Raw genomic sequence first — 22,626 nt, 5'->3', positions numbered from 1 at the left:
ACCTGCCTGCAAGGCATGCTGGAAATTATAGTCCATTGGGACAGTCCTGCAGCATGCCATGGGTGCTGCCAGGGTGGAGGCACAAGGATGAACCATCCCCACTTTGTAGAAACTTCCACCTGACCCGGCTCAAAAGGAGCCCTGTGCCTCACTCTGGGGAGTTGGAGTTGGGAGGCAGAGGGATAACACTTGTGTAAGGCAGAGGTGTCTGGAGAAAGAGGAAGGATTCACCATCCCTGTAGGTACTGTGCTGTGTTTAACAGTTCTAGAGGACCTGTAAAGGTATTTGGGAGAAATAAAAATATTGTTTTTGAACCCGTGACTGTGTTTGTGTCAGTTGTGTCCAGGGTTTGGGGCACAGTGAATGCCCCCTGTCGTCCACAGTATTTTTTTTTTAAATGTGTTGATATGTGTACTGGTATATTTAATAATGTACTTTACATGTGCATAAATAGGGTATGCTCAGTAATGTCAACTTTGAAATTAATATCTTCAGACCTCTTGATTGAAATGCATTTATTTTAATATGAGTTTCCGCAAAATTAAACAATGCAATTACTTGGGCTGTATTTAAAAATATTCACATTGTAGCCAAGATGGTTAGGGTTAGGGTTAGAAAAGATGTACTCTATGGAAATGAGCATTTTGTACAGTTGCTGCAGATTGGGTGGCTGCGCTGTCTCATTATAAACATCATCACCAAGTTGCTCGATAGAATTGAAGTTCAAACACTTTGCAGGCCACTGAAGCTATAAAAACTCAAGTGGTATGACCCCCATGCCATTCTGTGGCTGTACCTACTAAGCTGTGACATGCTACATTGTCATACTGGAAATGTCCATCCTAGTGTGGATAAACCACAGCCATGAGGGAATGATCTTGGAGATTTCTGACTTAATATCTGAAGTTATTAATTTGGTTCGTGTGGCCTCCTTACTAATTGGTTAGCTGCTCTCTTCACTGGGAATAAAGTGCAATCTCAAGGCTTCATTATTAGGAGGAGTTCCATCCATCAACCTTTCTCTTTAAGTAAAATGTTTTATTTGCCTAATATTACAGTGCAGTCAACTCTCTGTGCTTTACACATTTTTCATAATTTTAAAAGGGTCCCAGAAGGGGTATTTGGTTGTGTGATACAGCGAATATGACACATGTCTTTACAATTTTAAGGGAGTGCCCCTGCAGATATATTTACATGATTATCTTACAGTCTCAATGAATGAGTTTATCTGTGGAGCTATTTGTCATAGTTATGTCTACTAAAGGTGTCACTTACAACAGTGATGAAATAGGCTTTAAAATGCACTTCCTTTTCGGTCACCAACTGTATTTGTGTTTCTCTGAGTGTGCTGATTACCCATTCAATATCCCAGAGATATGCACATTAAATTAATCATCACTTCTAGACCGGCTTGACGTGAGTCCTGCAGTGGGCCGACTACTTATTCAGGTTTGGCTCCTGCTGTGTATCTGATGCTGCCAGGATGGGCTCTGGTTCTCAGTTTCCTTTACAACTGGACTGAGCTTATACAAAATATGAACAGAAGAAAGCATTCATGTTTCATAGTGAGGGTGAATTCAAAATGCTTAGGTATAGAAAAGTCAAACTTTCATAAGGCAGATTTTTGCTTTAAACTGTCAGTTCTGTTGTTTTCAAGTTTCCTGATTCAATATTTCATGCACTATATGTAAAACGCTTTTTTCATTGTATTACAAATTCCTCTGAAACTCCAGATATTATTTCTTTAGACTGGTATTCGGTTCCACATCACTGCTCCCCTTTAAGTTTTGTGTTAGAATAAGCCTGACTTCAAGTGGAAACATTTGTTTCCAAGATCTCATCGCATTTTGTATGAGCTATGTGGAATGCTTGTTCCAGAAAGTGCAGTTGAAGTCTGAGATGTCAGCTGGCAATAGATATACGCAGTACATCTGTTTAATTCACTCAGCTGAATAATATGTGCTGGGCTTTTTGTACCATAAGGGACCATTCCGTAGTGCGTTATGGGATTGGGTCTTCAGTAGTGTTGCTCATTTGGGTTTGTTCTTTTCATGCTGTTATGATGCGGTTAATCATCCCAATGTGTTCAGAAGCCTCATAATATGCCTATTGTTTGCCTTTTTTTCTAATGATTGTCAGTCTTGCATTTAAAAAAATGACAAAATAGCACATAAACACTGAGATTGTGGTAATGAGTTTTCCAACTTCCTCCTCGCCCCATGGACACTGCATTAAGTACACCGTGTTCAGGGACAAAAACTGCTGAAGCCACATGCTGTAAGAGTGCAGTCTTGGCCAAAAAGAATGTCAGCAAGCAGGTGTTAAAACGTTTCTTTTTGTTAATATATCTTAAACTAACAAGAATCATAACACCATAGCATAATATTGTTAATTTTAAAGAGATGTTTTTATAGACTTACTGTATGCTGCAAGTAAAAAAGTTTAAAACAATGGCCTGGTTTGAACATTAGAAAACAGAACTTTCACACACAATAGACAGTTTATGGTAGTTTAAAAATAACAGCTAATCTCCTATAAATGAAAATGCCTGATGAAACAATTGTTCATCTCTTCACCAAATAATGTATTTCAGAGTCACTGTGGTGGGGCAGAGCAACTGGCCTTATCTTATTTACTGTATAGTGGAAGTAAACTCGATACAAGATCCACTTTTGCCTCACAGTATTCATTAATTTATTTTGGTTTTGTCGAGGCAATGTGACTCTGTTTCATTTGTATATCAAGCACTGATATGTACAATTTTAATTTGATTTTTACATTCATTGCATTTGAAATAGTACTTGTTGTGTAGTATTTATTCATCATTGTATTTATTCTTGTCTTGTTAAAATGAATGTATAAGCTTGCTGTTACTTATGTGGCAATTTGAACTCAGTTCCGTTTATTCTGTTGTGCTCTTTGTGTTTACACGCTTAGAGCACTGCACACATAAGTTATATAATTCAAAACGGATATATATATATGTTACATAGTTTACTGTCAAATAATGCAAAGAGTACGCGACACGTGTTTCGCCCTTATTTGGCTCATCAGGCGTGCACACTCCACTGCATCGAACCTCGGATGTCAGTGGCGAAGCTTTTTTACAGCCCCTTTACGTTGCGCCACTGCGTATGGTTCGTTTATTTGACAGCCTGGAGATCGGATTAATTACATTCATTGCATTCGTAGTCTGAATGTAACCACCCATTCAGAAACATGTGTCGCGTATACTGTATATATGTGTATGTATGTGCATTTTTTTTATTCTTTATTTCGCCTTATACAATTTTTTGTATTAGGAATTTGTTAGTTTTCGCATACCCCTTTGGGTCAGAGTGTAGGGTCTGCCATTGTACAGCAGAATAGGATCTCTTTTGGCAGTGACTGGGATTCGAACCGTCAACCTTCTGGATACCAGCACAGATCCTTAGCCTCAGAGCCACCACTCCACCCTAGCATAGAAATTGTGTTCTGTGTACCATATATAGCAGTACAGAATTTTAGTTATTGGCTAACCCTCAATTTTGATTTCTTTACCGTTTGAACAAAAAGCTGATGGCATCCGATGGAAATTTGTAATTTAGGAAAGTCAAGAACCAAATATAAAATAAGCCCAAAATAAGTAATAATAATGGAGACAGCTCTCAGTGGAACTGCATACTTTGCTATTTTCTATTTTGTTTATTAGAACATGAAGTGTTGTAATTTTAATTGCGAGGCACATTCAAAAAGTTTCCACACTTTTTTTTAACTCTGTTAAGAATTTCAAAAACAAATTACATCACTTTTCTACATAGTCACCTTCGTCTGTGATGTGATTTTCACAGCATCATACCAACTTTTTAATGCCCAATTACTATTCCTCCCGCCTTCACTGTTTCGAACAAAAATATAAAAGTGCGGAAACTTTTTGAACAATTAGGCCATTAAGTTCAACAAGCTGTTATTTGGTGTGTTATGAATGTTGCTTTAGATTTTCCAAAATATGCAATTTTATGAATATAAGTGGACAGAATTTCAAACTTTTGTTTTGTGTCCATCTTTATCACTGTCCATGTAGTCTTCTTGTATGCTGTTCTGTTGGGTTTTCAATTGGCTCATAAGTGTGTGGATTGCTGTGTCTCTGTCAGCTTCATCTCGGATTTTCCTTTTATTTTATTTTCCTTTACCTTACTCATAAAAGTGTAAATTAAAAAATCAGCATTAACTTGAATCCTTTTGCTTGCCCATGTGATGTACCTATTGAGGCAGGTGAACAAATGAAGGCAGGCTGTGCCTGGATTCGGCTTCATTTGTGTTTATATGGTAGGCAACAGCAACAGAATTTTAGATACTGGTCATGATGATATGCCTCTGAAAACTGGTAAGACAATGCTGAAGATAAAAGAGCAAAATTTTAAATGACGACTCTTTACAAGTAACCACTTCTAAATTTATATAATATATTTATTTATTAAGCACCTTCCCAGTGTACTTTATATGTACAATGTTAAATTAATTGTTAGCATGCATCAATGGCCACAGTAAATGAATTGCCCAAAATCTCACAGTGAATTAGAAGTTTGGATTGGACTGGACTGGCAAGTTTAGTAGTTGAATTATACTGACTCTTAAAAAGTATAAAAGTACATTGGATATACGCTTTTGTAGTATTGTATATACATTGTGAATTTTGATTTATTTGCATTGCCTCCAGATATGTGAATTGCAGTTGTAGTGTAAAAAGCACAACAGTCTTTCTTGAGAGAAGGTGGCTCTGCTCACTAAAATAGTGCCATGTTGATTAGCTCAAGCAAGTGCCCCCTGTACTCTACACATGGGACAGTCATGAGCTTGTAAACCAACTGCACAAGGAGATTATGTTCATGTACTTAGCTTTGTATCTAAAGCACATGACAGGACAACAATGCTAGCAGATTTGGAATACACCTTGTGTGATTAGAATTAACTATCAGTTTTGTTTTTTTTTTTTTTAGGACTATACCTTAGCACTTTGGTCACATCACCGTTTTATGATTGTTATAATTAATCAAATTTTATAATGGGATTTAGCAAGTTTTCTTTTACAGTTTCTACAGCTGCATGATCTAATTTCCTGTATTGATTCCCTTTAGATTGTACACACTTAGTCAGCCCTCAACAATGCAGTCTAGGCTTTGAGCTTCAGATTATATTTTTTTATCATTTGCGGCTACTTTTTTGTTGATTATTTAAAGTGGACTTTTACTCAGCTAGCAACATCTTTTGCATATTTCAGCTGAAACAGTTTTAAGTTACAACAGAAATGTATTTAAAATGTTTTGCTTATTTTACAATCCATGTTTAATAAATAGATGCCATTATGCAAAAGGTGAAACATCGAATTACTGTACCCAAATACTTCTTCATGAAAAAATAATTTAAAAAAATTTAAAATGCAAAAACACACAAACTGAAAGGATACACTGGTGTTTTTATAACAGGTACAGACAACTCACTCACATCTATGTAAGCAGGAAACGTAAAGGAGATAAGATGGAATTTCCCTTCTCCTTTGGTAGACATTAGTCATCTTCTGTGTAAGTACTGTACATAGTGGTGGTCTCTCTTTCAGAGGCTCTGAAAGGTTGAAACTATTGCAAATTGTTCAGGTATGCACAGGAGTTTTGTCTTTGGTTGTTCTTACCTTTCTTTACTTGTGGAAAAATTGATGACTGGCTCTCATTTTATAGCACCTGTCAGTGGTTAGCAGTGCTTCATTATATTTTTTTTTTTCAGATTATGGAGTTAGATGGCCTGGAGTTTTTTTCTTTCCTGGTTTCTGTGGTTTTCAGTTTCCTTCAGGTTTCTGTACTCTGTGGACATTAGTGATTCTATAAACTTATAAATCCCAGTAATCTGATGTCAAGTTCAGTGTTAACTAAATTAAGTGGCCTCTTGTGAATGAGTATGGAGTGTATGTGCACAAGTGGCCTTCCATCAGTGACTCCTTTCTGCTTTATGTGTGATGAAGATGATGATGGCATATGGCTCTGTATCTAATTATCTGGTTTCAGGAAGTGAAGGAACGGATGGAAAAACGAGATCACAATAAACTCTTGCATTTTAGGGCTGATCCAAAATCCAGCTGACACTTTGTTAATAATTATTATTTTATGTACAGTACTGCCTTTCACAAAGGCTGCCTTTGTAAACAGCACATGATACAAATGTAAATTACAAACCTGCATGCAGTTTAAAGTGTGCAGATAAAAATAAAACATCATTAACATATATCAAAGCATTTACACAAACTGTGACTGCGGGGACGTGTTGTGAAGATCGACAGATATCTGGTTGTCAGATTTATATCTCTCAGATGTTGCCATTACGGCATTACAATTTGAAATGAGTAGATTCAAGTATGTGGGCTGTTAAAATAGGTAATAAAAAAATCATTGAATTCTGTGAGATAGTCAGGAGTCTAATAGCATGCAGTGTATATGCTAAACATACAAGAGCCCATCACTGAGGAAAATAATGATGCCAGGCCTGAATTTACCCCCACAGGATTATCCGCTTTGAATCTCGCTGAACATAAGCGTATACCCCTTAAAACAGAAAGCTTTTACTAAGGTAACAACTCCATCCTCATCTGTTTTAATGAAGCCTGTTGTTTCCAGCACTCCATTCATGGGCTACTCTGAACAGCACCACAATGGAGACAGAAATAAAATAAAGTAAACTTAATGTGTGCGCACAACAGTGTAGTCACTTGTGTGACACCATCGTTTTAAGATGTCACAAACCGGACTACTGAATTATACAATTTAATGAATTTGTAATCTCTAAAAGGTGCAGAAAATAAACCAGAAAACTTGGCACAATATTTGTAGGAAAAATAGCTTGTACCAATCTTGTGTATTAATTGGTGAGTTTGAAGGCATTACTGAGAACTGTGCTTAAGACATGTATGGGAAGGAATTAAACAAATATACGTAAATAAAATACATGATAAACGACAGATAAATACTGAGACACTGGGGGGAGTCTGCAAAATGGCCTGGCATTAAATCAGAATAAAAAGCAATGAACTGAATGTACAAACAAGTTAGTAACAATAATCTATATATATAAAATCCCTATGTGCTTCCAGGTGTCCGTGTGTGGGTGTCTTCTGGTGAAGTGCGCATGCGCGGGGCACGGTGCGATGCGCGATATTACTGTCAGAGAAAGTTAGAGGCGTTTTACAGAAATACAAACCAGTATTACTGCGAGAGGAAATTAAAGGTACACAATACAGTGACGCATATTACAGCCACATACAAGCCAGTATTACTGTCAGAGGAGATTAAAGGCATATTACCGACACGCACGCCTGTATTACCGCCAGAGAAAATTAAAGGTATATTATGGACGTATATTACGGACGTACAAGCCAGCGGACGTACAAGACGGTATCCTTCAATAAGGGCGCGCACAGGCATCCTTCAATAAGGGCGCACACAAAAAGGCAAGCCTCAAAAGGACGACCTCAATTGGGCGCAGCGAATAAAGGCACGCGTAAATAAAGATCTGCACCTGTTGCTCTTCACATATTCCAGAGCCATTTGAACTAAATTATCTACGCGCCCTTATTGAATAGAACCGTACAAGACAGTATTATTGTCACAGAAAGACACACAATACATGGCGGCAGCCCACGAAGAACGGTCAGCTCAGCAAGTAAACATCAAGAAAAGAAAGGCTGAAAGAAAGAAAAATACGACCAACAAAAAGAATGAGGTCAAAGTCCTTTGCCATTTAATATAGACTGTTCCTACTAATGTTTATGCACTACTGTTCTAGCGCCCGTTATTGTAACGGGCTAAGTGACTAGTAATTACAATAATAGACTGGACAGGACAGGAGATAACAGCATCATATGGGAGGAAGAAAACAATCTGAATGCAAATATATTTTCATTTTGGGATAGCACAACTAGATTTAAAGTGTAAAACCACAGTATTTGTACAGTTCTTTCTTGCAATTCCCAAAACAACTAGAACTCTATTGCTGTTGTTACATGAATTACTTTGTGAGGAATGAGAGTAGTGAGCATGTAAGTGTGGCCTTCAGAACACCTCAAAGACACGAGGTAGGAGTAAAAAAAGCTATGGAGTATAATTAAGTGAACCTTTTTGTTTTTTAATTAAAACTTCCCTGGAGACATTGCCATTTTAATGCTACAGTAGGGGTGCAGAAGTGTCTCAGACTCTGCAGATTCTGTAGCTAAAGATGGCCACCCCTTACTCCAAATGTCCTTCTGAAACTCAAACCATACAGTGATGCTTTAGAAAGTTTGTGATCTACACAGCATTCCGTAGGATGACCCTTTATGAGAGTGTGGCAAAAAGAAGCCCCGATTGAAAACTGAAAAAAATGTAACAACCTCGCACACACAGTGTTTGCACATCCGTCACTTAGTGGATACCGCAGATGTACAGTGGAAAGTCTCAAGAATCGATGAGTCTAAAGCGGAACATTTAAGCCTGAACTAGAGGCGTATTTGTGCACAAATCAAATGTTGCACACTAGGTGAGTCATGAAATTCTTACCTTAAATTATGATGGTGTTAAGATTACATTATTGGAGTGCTCTTCAGTTACAAGGACTAGTACCCTTGACAGGATTGAAATACAGGTGTATGAGGCACATTACTGAAAAATACTGAATGAAAATCTGTGCCCCTGTTTTGGGAAGCTGAAACAGGGGAAGAAGTTTGTGTTGAAGTGTCACAATAATGTCCAGCACGCCTCAAGAGTAAAAGTCCAGTGCTTTAAAATGAAGAAAACCATGAGCAGTGATGCTACCGTTCTTAAATTAACTCGAAGTCTGTGGCATAACCTTAAAATTGGTGGCTCTCATTATTCCCAAACTAACATGGCCGCACCTAGAGCAATATTGCAAAGAGGAAAGGGCAAGTTTTTGGCTTATGTGGTGAGAAATTTTAAATTATAGTCATCTGCAAAGATCAAACCTCCTGCCCCAGGGGTTTAAAAAGTAATCATTTCAGAATGATAATTATTTACTATTTTGTAGCAGTGCTACCGGGCAGTAAAAACTTCAACTCCCAGAAGTCCCTGCATTTCACCCGATTGGATGCCTGGTCAGGGTGCAGGGGCTGCTGGGAACAAGAAGGCCGTCATGAGTTTTAAAGGAATCCTGGATATACAGAGAAAAGGTGATCATGAATCGATGTGTCTGGTTTGGATGGATTGTCCCCAGCAGCCCCTGCACCAACTGCAGAGACTGCTGGGAGTTGAAGTTTTTACTGCCTGGTAGTACTGCTACAACTTACGGTATGGTGGGTTACTGCTGCTGCATCATAGATCTAGAGTCCTAGATTTGAATATTGTGACCTCTTGCTCACTGGATGGATTTTGCACTTTTTCCTCTGTGTCAAGTCTGGGGTTATTCAAGATTAGATCTGTGTGTGTGAGTCTGGATGTGTGCTTTAGTGTGCCCAGTGATGAATTAATGCCCCATCTAAGCTTAGTGCCTGATTTGTGCCTGATGTTACTCTATTATTGGAACGTGTGGTTTCTAAAAATGGGCACGTTTGCTGTTTTCTTTCTTTTTGGGAGTGGCTCTGTGAAAAAGAATGTGTGACTCACAAATAAAAAGTCCTAGTCTCATGTGTCAAAAGCTCAGGCAGTAAGAGACTGTTAAAGAACGTGGAAAAAGGCTGAGCACTAAGCCCTTTTTCAAGGCATTATTTACTTTACAAATGGGATCCTTTGTATGCACTGTGTAATTCTGACTGGTTGCAATATTTGCAAATTGTCATTTTCTAGTTATGCCAACAATGAAAGAAATAGTACAGGATTCAACTTTGGTTATTCTTTGTCTGAGCTGTATAACTTTAAATGTAAAATATTTAAGTTCTTGAAAGTCGTTTGCTACAAAACATACCTTACTTAAGTGATCTAAACAATTGGAAGTGGGAGCTTTACTTTATAATCAGTCAGTCTCTATTCTGCTAGCATTGTGCCAACAGCCGTCTTTCTGTCATGCTGGCAATGAAGCTTTTAACATTTAGAAATATGTAACAGGAGGACCACAGTTATTTGCTTTGTCATATAACCTTACTAGCGGGATCTGAGACGGAGTGGTATCAGGGTATGTGCAACATACAGTATTAGAGACCACTCCATTTATTTCATTTTTTTGTTGTTCTCTCAGGTAAGGAGCAATAAACTTGAACGAGTTACAGTGAGTTCCACACACTTCAGAACATCTGCTCATCACACTTCATTCAACATATGCATGACTAAATGAAACAGCTGGAGTGGAGTTTCTTCCAGTGAAAAAAATGCACCATTGTTAAATCCTAAGTGTCTTCAAAAATTCTTAGGGTCATTTTTTCAATTAAAGAGCTCTATTCACAGGCACCGCTCAGGAGATTTGAAAATGTTTACATGGCGATGCATTCTGGGAGCTGTTAGCAATTTTCACTGAGTCTGTATTTCGACCTAGAATCCCTTTGGTTCCATTTCAGACCGCTTTAAACAATGGATATAAAGCACTGGCATTACAAGAGCATTTGTCAGAATCCTTGATTTGATATCCAACCGAATAGTAAATGAAGAAATAATCATTTTCTTTTTCTATAGGTAGTACAATTTGAGTAAAACTATATTTGTAATTTTTGGCATTGTCAAAGGTATAATTAAGGCATTACAATGCACCCATCCAGATGACCCTTTTCATCTCTTAATTGTCAGAATCTGCACTTGGCAGCGTTTAACATTTACCACAAACTGATAATACGCCCTGCAGAAGCATGCAGAGAAAAAGTCACTCTGGCTGCTTTTAAACACGTGCCAGCACACCCAGAATGATTTGATTACATGCCAGCATGCCAGAGCTTTATATCAGCTTTTGAAGTAATTCTTACATCTAATTTTAACTGGGAATTTTGTTTAGGTTTTTAAATGCTTTAGGGGTTTTCCCTTAATGCATCTACAGGCGTTTTTTTAAAACTGCTGCCCCATCCTTTCTGCGTGCATTTTGTATTTTCTTATACTCCATCACAATCTTCATTTGTACAGTACATTTATTCTATAATTCTCATAAGGCTTTAGTTAGGCTACAGTACATCTTAAACTGGTTTTGCGTCACTTTTGCTATCCACAGTTTGAAATGATTGTGTATGCCCTTAACTCAGTAAAACTGTTGTGCGCAGTAAGCAACACTGCGAATAAGCAAATTGTAATTTGACAAAAATATGGATCCAATTAGTGGATCTGGTGCCTTTGCTCCTTTAATTAGGAATAGAAAGAAGCAAATCTTCTTTTCCCTTGTATGCTAAATATCACTTTGGAGATGCAACCCTATATTTAAATTAGGGTCAGCCGGTGCAGACTGCAAGGGTAATTAGACGCTTCTTTTAACTTTTTATATTGCGTATCATTTTGTGCGACAAAATAAAAAATGAAAAAGCATGTATGACAGAGTAAAATATTTTATGACAGTATATTTTGTCTTTGAGTGTTTGACAAGACTAATTCATCATATCGTATCAGCTGAAAGGGTCAGCCCAGTTAGGGGCAACAGGAACTCAAGTTATGCAGGGGGCCCTGCATATTCCCATAGGGTTGCTGGGATAGCCTGCATTGCCATGGGAAGGTCTAACCTGGCATTCCTAATTGAAAGGGAAACCTGCCTTGACCCGGAGATAGCAACCGGGAAACAAACCCAGAAGTGCTTCAAAGTTGTTGTTTGAACAGGTGGTGGGCAGAATCCAGATATTAGCCGTAAGAAAGGGTTAATGTGGTGGGAGAGATGTGGGACAAGTCAAAAAAGGTGGTAGACGAGTACACTGTGTGTAAGTCAGTAGGCACCCCACCGTTTGGCAGCAGACGTTAGGCATGTTTAAATTATTTTCTTTTTTCTTTTATACTTTGCTTTTGCTCCTTATATGTTGACCCTCCTTTTTACACACTATTATTTTAACAAAATAACTTTCTGCATAATCCTTCTGGATTCTTTGTTCCTTTCTGGGTGCTAGGTCTGCTCCAGAGCTTTATCGATATAAAAGAGCAGCAAGTGAAAACCAAACCCCAGAACCTTTTATCAAGTATTATGTACAAAGGCAAAGGTGTGGGTGTATGGCTGACCGGTGCTACTAAATTGGGTCCACGCCGAACGGTCCTGTCATGTATTTCCTACCTTGCACCCTTTGCTGCCAGAAGAGCTCCTTGTGGGCCTGAATCTGGCTTGAGATGTTATGCTGTGATCAATCTGCCCACCATGTGCCTTGTACTGCTCTAATTTACAGCAATGTGCACATTATGGAATGCTGCTTAGTATTATTATTATATTTCCTTACATGTATATTGACCGGCTTTCCCTAAAGTTGTGATATTCACGTTAATTCTTACTTTTGTTTACTATTTTAAATAAAGGAACTTAATGTTACGCAATTTGTCTTCAGTGAATGAACACAAACTTCTGTTTCTGTTTTTTTTTTGGCACATTTTGCTTGTCATGTTAAAATCAACTTTTGTGTAACAGGCAAGGTTTATAATAACTGCTTGCAGGGACCTTCTTAAATACTGTATAACAGTCCTTTTTATTATCCTGACTTTCATTGTTAGGTTGAAATTAGGACCTATATGTTTGTAATAGTAAGGAATGGCACACTACCTAAAACTGGAGATTGTTACGTCTATATTCATTTTTCCATCTTCAAGATAAAAAAAAAAACATTTGCCGGTTTTGTGACGTAATATAATGTTCTGTTGAATTTGTTGGTACGTTTGTTTCCATACATTGATTTGTAAATCTTAGTATTAAGAACAAAAACTGTCTGAGCGATGCTGTTAAAAATAGTAATAGGACTATTGGTGTGCAGCGACCGTCTCTCACTGAGCTCGGTCACAAGCAGGTACAAAAGAAGGCCAACTATATTCTGTCAGACAGGAGCCATTTTCTGTTTGTAAAGTTTCAGCTGTTGCCAACTCTTTTGATTCCAAAGACTTAAAAGGCATAGATTTGAGAAGTCTGTTATTCCCTGTACTGTAAATATTTTGAATTCTAGTGGCTCTAGCAATTCTGGCAAACTGAATTATTACAGTGAGAGTTTAATATTGCTGTCTAAAGGAATCTTAGTTGTGTGTATAATAATGAATCAATTTCTTGTTTTTTGACTGATGTTATTGCATCTGTGGAAAACATTTTTACGTGTATTATGTTTATTTGTGACATAGTGAACAGTTTTCAGACAATAAAATCTACCTAAGCCTAAATAACATTAAACAAGTAGCATGGTCTACACCTATGTCTAAGGTGATATGTTGGCTCAATCAGTGGTTTTCTTAACTGTACATAAAAAATACCAAAGAAATTGATTTGTAATTTATTATTAATGTTTGCCTCAGTCCAAATTTCAAGTTGTGTGGAGGTGGAGCCCATCCTTATAATGCTGGAGGGGTCAGTCCTTAACACACTTGGACTTGCCAGGCCAATTAAGATTAGGCAGTCAGCAAAATCTCCATGTTTTTTGGGGATGGTGGAAGAACACTGGGGACTGTGGGACTGTGATACCCAAAATAAATAATAATAACTGGAATCTTCTTCTTCTTCTTTCGGCTACTCCCGTTAGGGGTTGCCACAGTGGATCATCTCCTTCCATATCTTTCTGTCCTCTGTATCTTGTTTTGTTACACCCATCACCTGCATGTCCTCTCTCACCAGATCCATAAACCTTCTCTTAGGCCTTCCTCTTTTCCTCTTTCCCTGGCAGCTCTATCCGTAGCATCCTTCTCCCAATATACCCAGCATCTCTCCTCTGCACATGTCCAAACCAACGCAATCTCGCCTCTCTGACTTTGTCTCCCAACCATCCAACTTGAGCTGACCCTCTAATGTTCTCATTTCTAATCCTATCCATCCTCGTCACACCCAATGCAAATCTTAGCATCTTTAACTCTGCTACCTCCAGCTCTGTCTTCTGCTTTCTGGTCAGTGCCACCGTCTCCAACCCATATAACATAGCTGGTCTCACTACCGTCCTGTAGACCTTCCCTTTCACTCTTGCTGATACCCGTCTGTCACAAATTACTCCTGACGCTCTTCTCCACCCATTCCACCCTCCCTGCACTCTCTTCTTCACCTTCAATCCCCATTACTCTGTACTGTTAATCCCAAGTATTTAAACTCATCCACCTTCGCCAACTCTACTTCGTGCATCCTCACCATTCCACTGACATCCCTCTCATTTACACACATGTATTCTGTCTTGTTCCTACTGACCTTCATTCCTCTCCTCTCTAGAGCATATCTCCACCTCTCCGGGATCTCCTCAACCTGCTCCCTACTATCGCTACAGATCACAATGTCATCAGCAAACATCATAGTCCACGGGGACTCCTGTCTAATCTCGTCTGTCAACCTGTCCATCACCATTGCAAATAAGAAATGGCTCAGAGTCGATCTCTGATGTAATCCCACTTCCAACTTGAATGCATCCATCACTCCTACCGCAGACCTCACCACTGTCACACTTCCCTCGTACATATCCTGTACAACTCTTATGTACTTCTCTGCCACTCCCGACTTCCTCATATAATACCACAGCTCATCTCGAGGCACCCTGTCATATGCTTTCTCCAGGTCCACAAAGACACAATGCAACTCCTTCTGGCCCTCTCTAAACTTCTCCATCAATATCCTCAGAGCAAACACTGCATCTGTGGTTTTCTTTCTTGGCATGAAACCATTGGAATAAAGTGTATAAATTAATGAGGTTTGCATTTTGTCATATTTTGTTTTGAATAGTAGCATAATCACTAGTGCATTATAGCCATTAGTCAAAAACTATTTTTAAAATTTATAGTATACTTGAGCAGACAACATCACCAAGGCTTCAATGACTTGTGCAAGTCTCTGTCTCCTCTAAATGAGTAGGTAAATGTCATGATTATTTAGATACACATGGAAAACAAAGTTGCCATTACATTACTGCAAATAATGTCTCCCTTCCTCTGTTCCTCCAGATGTGGTCCTTGAGAAAGCAATGCATAAGTGTATTTTGAAGCCCCTTAAAGGACACATTGAAGCTTGTCTCAAGGAATTCCTAGAGTTGAACGGCTCATGGAAACAGCTGAAGGAAAATTTGCAGCTGGCTAAGCAGAAGACACCACAGGAGCTGGGAGTGGATGCAACTGCTCCCGATTCTATAATGATTGAGAAGATTCGGCACAAGTTCCACACCATGCAGAAGATGTACTCTCCTGAAAAGAAGGTGATGCTCTTGCTTCGGATATGCAAGCTCATTTATACCGTCATGGAGAACAACTCAGGTAGGTGTAACACGAAAGGCAAAATCACATTTTCCCAATGAACTCTTGTGGAAAGATAATCATATAGATCAGGATATACACTTCCAGAATTTGTACAAATAATAGTAAAGACAGCTTTACTAATTCTCTGATTTATGTAGAGGCTTAAAGAACAAGGATCAATATTCATTCTCTCTATTTCAATTTAAATATTTTTGAATAAAAAATGTCATAATATTACAGAAAAGGTCTACATATACTTTTCTGTGAGTACTCCAGTAACTCTTCATTGGTGCCTATAGATGGCTCTGGTATAAGTGTGTAAGTATGTGTGTGTGTATGTGTAGCATAGTGTGACCTGCAAAGGAATGACAACCAGTCAGTGTTTGTTCACTGATCATAGGATAGGTGGCAGCTCCAAGTCAGCTCTGTTCAGTAAATGGATGGCCAGATGGAACTTCATAAAAATGCTGTGTACTGGTACTGTATATTTAATGGGATGTCAGCCGTTAACCTGCAATTGCTCTGTCCTGGGTATGATGTTAATCTGCATGTAGGCCCTCCAACCTGCAGGGAAAGACTTGGGGGTTGGTGGCAAAATTGGCACTCCAGCCACCATAAAAAAACTCACACTGTTCCACTCCACCTGAACTAGTGTGGTGCTGAGGTATCACCCATTGCATGGCTGCACTTGGGTCCTAATCTGGGATCCTGAGTTGGTTTGTCGTGTGGTGGGTGCGGCAATGCACTGTATCAGTGTGTGCTCCTAACCCTAAGCAAACTACACATTTAGTAACACATGTTGGTCACATAAATAAATACAATCACTTGGCAGTCATTGTACAATACAATAGAATGCAATTTATTTTTGTACAGCCCAAATCACACAAGAAGTGTCGCAATGGGCTTTAACAGGCCCTGCCTTTTGACAGCCACCCAGCCTTGACTTCCTAAGAAGACAAGGAAAAACTCCCCAAAAAAAACCCTTGTAGGGAAAAAAAAATGGAAGAAACCTTGGGAAAGGCAGTTCAAAGAGCGACCCCTTTCCAGGTAGGTTGGGTCAAATACAATACAATACACAGAACAGAACACAAGTAATCCTCAATGAGCTTCTGTACAGTGGAATCCGTTTCAGGCTTTGTGCGTCTGCTTAGGTGACGCTAGCTGGGTACAGCGCTACTGTTCATTTCTAAGCCTTTTGCCAGTTTTTGAAGTCTCAAGGAGCTGGACTGCTGAGGAACACGCTGGCCTGAGCTGCCATGGCTGCTGCCGCTGCTCCTTTCTGCTGGGGCCTGGCCACCCGCTGGCACACAACTTGATTTGCTTCTCATCTCACTCTGGATTCTGGCAGTCCAGACTGGTGAGTGTTGGACAAGCTCTCTGCTGATTAGGGGTCATCGCTTTTAGCATCTTGACCTGTATTGTTATTTCGGTTTCCGTGGCAACACCAAACCGGGACAAGCCATCCACTCGTGCAGCCCACTTATGTCTCCAACTGTCAACTCGAAACAAAGCTTTGCATTCCCTTGCATGCCTGAAAATGCCTTTGGACATGAACTTGAATTAGTCTGTAACCCTCAAGGTTGCTGGTTCATTCCCTACCATTCCCTCAACACACTGACCCTGAACAAGCCACTCAGCCTTAGTGTAAAAGTAAAGATTTAAACTATACAATCTGTAAGTTCCTCTCAATGAATTCATCATTTGAATAAATGTGAATCATTAATGCCTGTCTGTAATGAATATAAAATGGGTAGGCACTGGCAGGGTGTAGTGACCACTTGCTTTTGTTATTAATTTAATTCAAGGTCAGTCTCTGTTATACATTCAATAGCCAAATAAAAAATCTTGAATTGGCAATTAATAGGTACATTAGTTATAAAAAGAGCAAAGTCAGCAGCGTACCGGTGAGTAAATCTCTGTTGCAGACAAGTGATCTGTCTCATTTAGAAGGAAATCTTTGGCTCAGTTCAGAAGGCACAGTAATGGAGTCTGAAAAGAGAATTCAGGCAGGGAATGTTATTTCAGTGCATTTTACTGACTCTGTCACTTTGCATTGTGCATATTGCAAATGTTTTAAAGTGAAAAACTACATGTGCATTGTTGTGATTGCGTTGTTAAAATTATGCAAGAAGTAAAACTTTTGTGTATTTAAATGTGCCCTTTGAAAACTTGAACTTTAACACGGTGCACTTAGCTAATGTACAGTAGATGTTGCTTGATGCAGCTTTCCAGGACCATGGCTTAAGACAGTGGTCTCAAACTCCAGTCCTGGAGGGCCGCAGTGGCTGCAGGTTTTTATTCTACCCTTTTCTTAATTGGTGACCTGCTTTTGCTGCTAATTTACTCCTTTTCCTTTCATTTTAATGGACTTGTTTTTTAAGATTTGTTCCCCTAAATTTCTTCATCATTCCTCTGAGTTGCTTCATTTCTTTCCTTAAATGGCACCCAAACAGAAATGAAATGTGAAGTGAGTGAGCCAAGAGAAGACCAACTAAGTCAGGACCTCAAACTCCAACCAATTTCACTCCAACCAGTTGCTTTATTAGGCGCTGATTCTTGTTGTTAATTAAAGAGGTTCTTTAATTCCATGGCTTGTTGCTGCTCTCATTGTCCAATCGCAGACATTTCTGAAATTGTTGCTTTTCTCTTTTCTAAGAGCACAGTTAAAATGTTATGTGGACCTGAGCAGATCAACATTCCTGAGACCTTCATCTCTCTTTATTTTCAGATATTGTATGATGGTCACAGTTTGCTGGTCCTGTTTTGGCTCATTTTGTATCTCATAATTGTTCGACAGCTAATTAAGGAAAAAGAAACAATTGAGGGGTCTGAGTCTTCAAGAGCAAGTCAATTAAAATTAATTCAAAAGAAGTTAATTAGCAGCAAAAATAGGTCGCTAATTAAGAAAAGGGTTAGAATGAAAACCTGCAGCCACTGTGGTTCTCCAGGACTGGAGTTTGAGACCACTGGCTTAAGAGATTGGCATCCTTAACTTTGAAGTTATTTATAAATGTTTAAAGACATTTAAAGGAAAGCCACCAGTACGTTCATAAAAGAATAGATATTTTTGTAGTTAAATATTGATACACGATCATCAAAAATAATATTTAATAAATAAAACACGCTTTCCCCTGCAGTTTGGAATTGAATAATTGGATAAGCAGGTAGGAAAACGGATGGATGGTTAAACAGCACACTTTTAATGTTTAGAACTTAATGCAGGGTTGATGGCAGGTGTTTTCTGACAGGGAAGTGACACTCTAGATCTCAGAAGGAGCCTCTCCAGTCGAGGGGTCTGCGCGGGAAAGGTTTGTGATAACCCAATAGCAAACATATGCCTTGTGTCTCAGATAAAGTGCTATGAATTTTACTAGGTCACTGTTTTTTCTTTGACACCCCCGAGACTTGCAGGTTAGAACAGATGGTACTGCTAATGTTGACCAATGTGAGAGAGTATGGTTGTGGGCATTAATGTGCCCTGAGATCCATCAAGAGGTAGTTACCTCTTTTTGCCCATTGCTACCACGATATTACACCACTGAACTGGATAAGGAAGTTAGGATATGCATTAGTGGAAAGAGGAATGGATGTATATATAAATTAATATAGTTAATTTCCAGTCAGGATAAGTGCTTATATCAAATATGACTGGTAAAATTACTGTGTGACATAATTGTAACCCATTGAGCACAATTTTTTTTGCCTGTTTGGTAATCACCAAAACTTTAATCAATGTTAAAAGATTTTAGTGATTTTTTTGGGTCATTTTCAGTTTGAGTCAAAATAACAAATAACTTTAAAATATCACTGTGCTTTCAGAGTACTTTTAGTGGAAATGTCATCTAGTAACATTCTAAGTTGATGAATACGCTTTCCTGTTTGTGAAAAATAATAGACATTTAAAGTATCACTGAGAGAGACATATCATTGCTAAGAAAACATTTGATTATAATATCAATACATCAAACATTGCATGAGTATCAGTGTTTTTTTTCCTTTTCTTTTCACTTTACCTGTGTCCAGGCTGTTTATGTTAAAAACAAAAAAGCAACTGCAGACTTATTTGTGTTCTGTTTATTGGGGTTAGGCATCACTCTGATGTTATTAAAGCAAGGGTAGATTAACACTTCTTGCTTGTACTTCTGTAGGAAGGATGTATGGAGCTGATGACTTCCTTCCCATGCTGACGTTTGTAGTAGCGCAGTGCGGTATGCCAGAGCTGGACCTTGAAATTGACTACATGATGGAACTTCTGGACCCTTCATTGCTCCATGGAGAAGGTATGGAAATGTTTTAGTCCAATTTTCAGAGATTTATTCATTAAGGTGACAGCCTTAAAATATATTTGCTGGCCGAGAGTAATAGTAGAATGCAAAGTCAATTTACATTTTAAAAGTGTTTGATTGGAAATATTACAACATCTCTTAACTAAAGAATGTATCCAGTTACTCAGCTCCACGGTGGCTGCATATTCCATCAGGAGCCAAACAATTAACCAAAGGCCGGTCACGGTCATTAAGTGGACTTCACGTTTAGTGAACTTCTCCCAACAGGTTTCTGCACCTTTTAAAATGGATGTGTTTTGCAAAATGAGCCAAATGTAGGATATGTTACTGTTAGTTCACAACTTAACTGCAGTTTTTTAAATAAACAAATGCTTATTAAACTGAAGCAAGGAGCCAAAAGCCATTGTGTTCCCAGAAGCCAAAAGTTCAGCTTGTCTTTGAACGCAGTGTTCTCACAGATTTGAGACAAAAGGTAGATAAGGATCATACCATTCAGGCGCTAAGCATCAAGGTAATGTTTCTGAAAGGAATGTTCAATAAATGAGGTACTGCGTTGTGCAGGAACTGGCTGAAGGACTTGCTGCTTCACTTGTGGAGAAAGTCTTAGCTCAGCCAGTCTTTTATAATAAAGAATTCAATAAACATTAATAAAGTAGAAAATTACTCAAAATTCATGATCTTAAAAAATGGTTCTGTTAATTAATTTAATTATGTGAACACATAAACTGACATAGCAAATTCAAGTATTTTAGAATTTTTTTCTTGATTAAATTAACGGCATATAGAGCTCATTATCAGTATTTAAATTTTGCTGTCATCTTTATCATCTAAATGAACTTCAGGTAACTAAGAAAGAGTTTATTAATTTTAAATGATTACCTCTACCCATTGGGTTCCTGAAGTAATGTGTACATTTTAAAAGCCCTTTGTCGGTTTCCTTTTCTTACTACCAATGACAAGGGGTGCCTGGGTTGTAAGTATAGAAGGAACCCAAACTAAATCTCCAAAAGAGAGAGGAAGACCCTTACACTGATGTGATGTGGTTACATTAGAGAATCATGGAAACGCTGGAGCCACTAGAAGGCAGGAATCATTGCAGGTGTCTTGAGTATCATGGGAGAGGAACAGGTGGAAGCTCTAGTATCATGAGTAAGAGACAGAAATGCAGCCTGAATCAAGAAATGTAGTAATCCCCGAACACTAGTGATCTAGTGAAAAAGGGTGACAGCAATGTCTGACCCTCAGTATAAAAAGAAAGCAAATCCACAGAGGTTTGGCAGCAGGTCACAACATTTCTTTACTGATGGGAGGCAGTACATGGTTCCTGGTAAGGGCAGGAAGGACCAGATTACCCTTTTAGGAGCCACTACACCATTCTCAAGTCCAGTAGTTGCAGAGAGGTTAAGGACACCTTGAGGTGCAGTGCTAACTGAGTTTGGAGTTGGGAGGACAGTTCTGTTGAAGGCTCACTGACCGGAGGAAAAAGCAAAGTTCAAGTAAGAAGGGAGGTGAAAATGGAGTGGTCAGTGTCAAGTCTAAGGTGAAAAGGTGGATTAGGTAACCCACTGAGTGTACAGCGGTACAAGACCTGCGTAGACAAACTCTTCAGCAACAGAAGGCCTTTTATTTTCCTTTCTTGGTACCTTTTTTGTATGCCTTTTGTATTGTCTGAGGTGAAAGGTTGCCACATGGATGCCCACTCCTGATGCATCAGTTTCTACCACTCAGCTGAACTTTCCACTACTAAACTTCACAGCATGGAGTTTTCTGTAATCATTTTACCAAATGCTGGACTGGAACGTCTGATTTCACTCCTGTGGTTCACCTTTTCAAAGTAAAAATTTCCTAAACTGTGTACAGTCTGGTGTATTTTTAATTAAGCAGTTGTATTTGTGCGCCTATTTCTTTAGAACATGCAACTTTACTTGCTAAGTATTAGTAATGATCATTAAAAGTAACCACCTTCATATTTTCTTTAACATTTCCTGGCACACAATATACTCATCAACATACTGTACATGGTACAGGTCTTTTTATAACCATGTGCCTTTCATAGAGGTTGTGGTTTAAGATATGAATTTTAAAATTCTTGAGAAGGCCTCTTATATTTGTGTAATAGTGAATAATCACAAGGAAATAATGGCCATCTCCAAGTATTTAATCCTCTTCCTAGAACACTAAGAAAATGTGACTGAATCTCAAGCCCTAAGCAAGTCTTCAAAACATTCTATAGCAGCATATGATGCACAAAGAACATGGGCTTTGTCTTTATTTCATGTATAATTAGTATGGCAGAAAGAAAACTTGAGAAACAGAGACATGGTCAGTTATCAGAAAGGTAGAATTAGAAGAAAGAAAAAAATTTGGACGTGAGCGTCAGTAGGCTTTGCGCCCTGGGATCTAAGTGACCAGAACTATTCTGTAATAGTTCAGTCATTATTTACCATTCCAATGTTGATCTTTCTGATCATAAAATAGGTCATTATAATGGCAACTGACGAGAAGAATTCATAATTAATTGCAGAATTACGGTATTTGAGGGTTCCTCTAGAGTGCCTCTTTCTCTTGTCTGATTTGGCTCAAAAACTAATCAGCACATCGTCATCTTATAACAGGTTTAAGTTTCGAGTTTGGCATTTTTCCCATCCAGCCGTTTTAGCTCTAGACCGTCCTCAAGAAACTGTGACACACAGACACACACCCATCATCGAGATATCAATGTTTTCGGTATCAGGGGACCCTAAGCCGTTGAGATCCATCGAAATCCAGAGATCGAAATTTTTGATGAATCTACAGTTTTCATTCCTCCCCCATAAGCGATAGGTTATGGTGGGGGTGGGGAGCAAAGCAAAAAATAGTGACATAAAGAATATAAAATATTCCGTAACCTTCCGAAAGAGGCTTATCAAGTCTGTAGCCAAACAGCATTTGTAAACGACGGTATTTCACTAATGTGAAGCAGACTCACACGCCCTCTGAGTGACAATGAGAAAACAAACTTAACTTGCTTAATATTTCAATCAACTTGAAATATACGTTTCAACAAATC

At 38.6% G+C, this 22,626-nt stretch overlaps 2 protein-coding genes across 2 annotated transcripts in view; both read left to right on the top strand.

Moving 5' to 3' along the window:
* LOC127525979 (uncharacterized) overlaps positions 1–22,626 on the top strand; it is a 340,677-nt gene that overhangs the window by 62,724 nt on the left and 255,327 nt on the right. The window lies entirely within an intron of this gene.
* The window catches only part of rin2a (Ras and Rab interactor 2a), a 220,293-nt gene that overhangs the window by 187,844 nt on the left and 9,823 nt on the right, over positions 1–22,626 (top strand). Inside the window, exons 10-11 of the mRNA XM_051919613.1 lie at positions 15,004–15,309; positions 19,440–19,571. Of these exons, the coding sequence (XP_051775573.1) occupies positions 15,004–15,309; positions 19,440–19,571 (438 nt within the window). The remainder of the gene's footprint in view (positions 1–15,003; positions 15,310–19,439; positions 19,572–22,626) is intronic.

This window comes from Erpetoichthys calabaricus, chromosome 15 (assembly GCF_900747795.2).
Source record: "Erpetoichthys calabaricus chromosome 15, fErpCal1.3, whole genome shotgun sequence".
In the NCBI taxonomy this organism is placed as follows: Eukaryota; Metazoa; Chordata; class Cladistia; order Polypteriformes; family Polypteridae; genus Erpetoichthys; species Erpetoichthys calabaricus.
The sequence above is the reverse complement of the archived record's forward strand: the minus strand, read 5'-3'. Positions and strand labels throughout refer to the sequence as shown.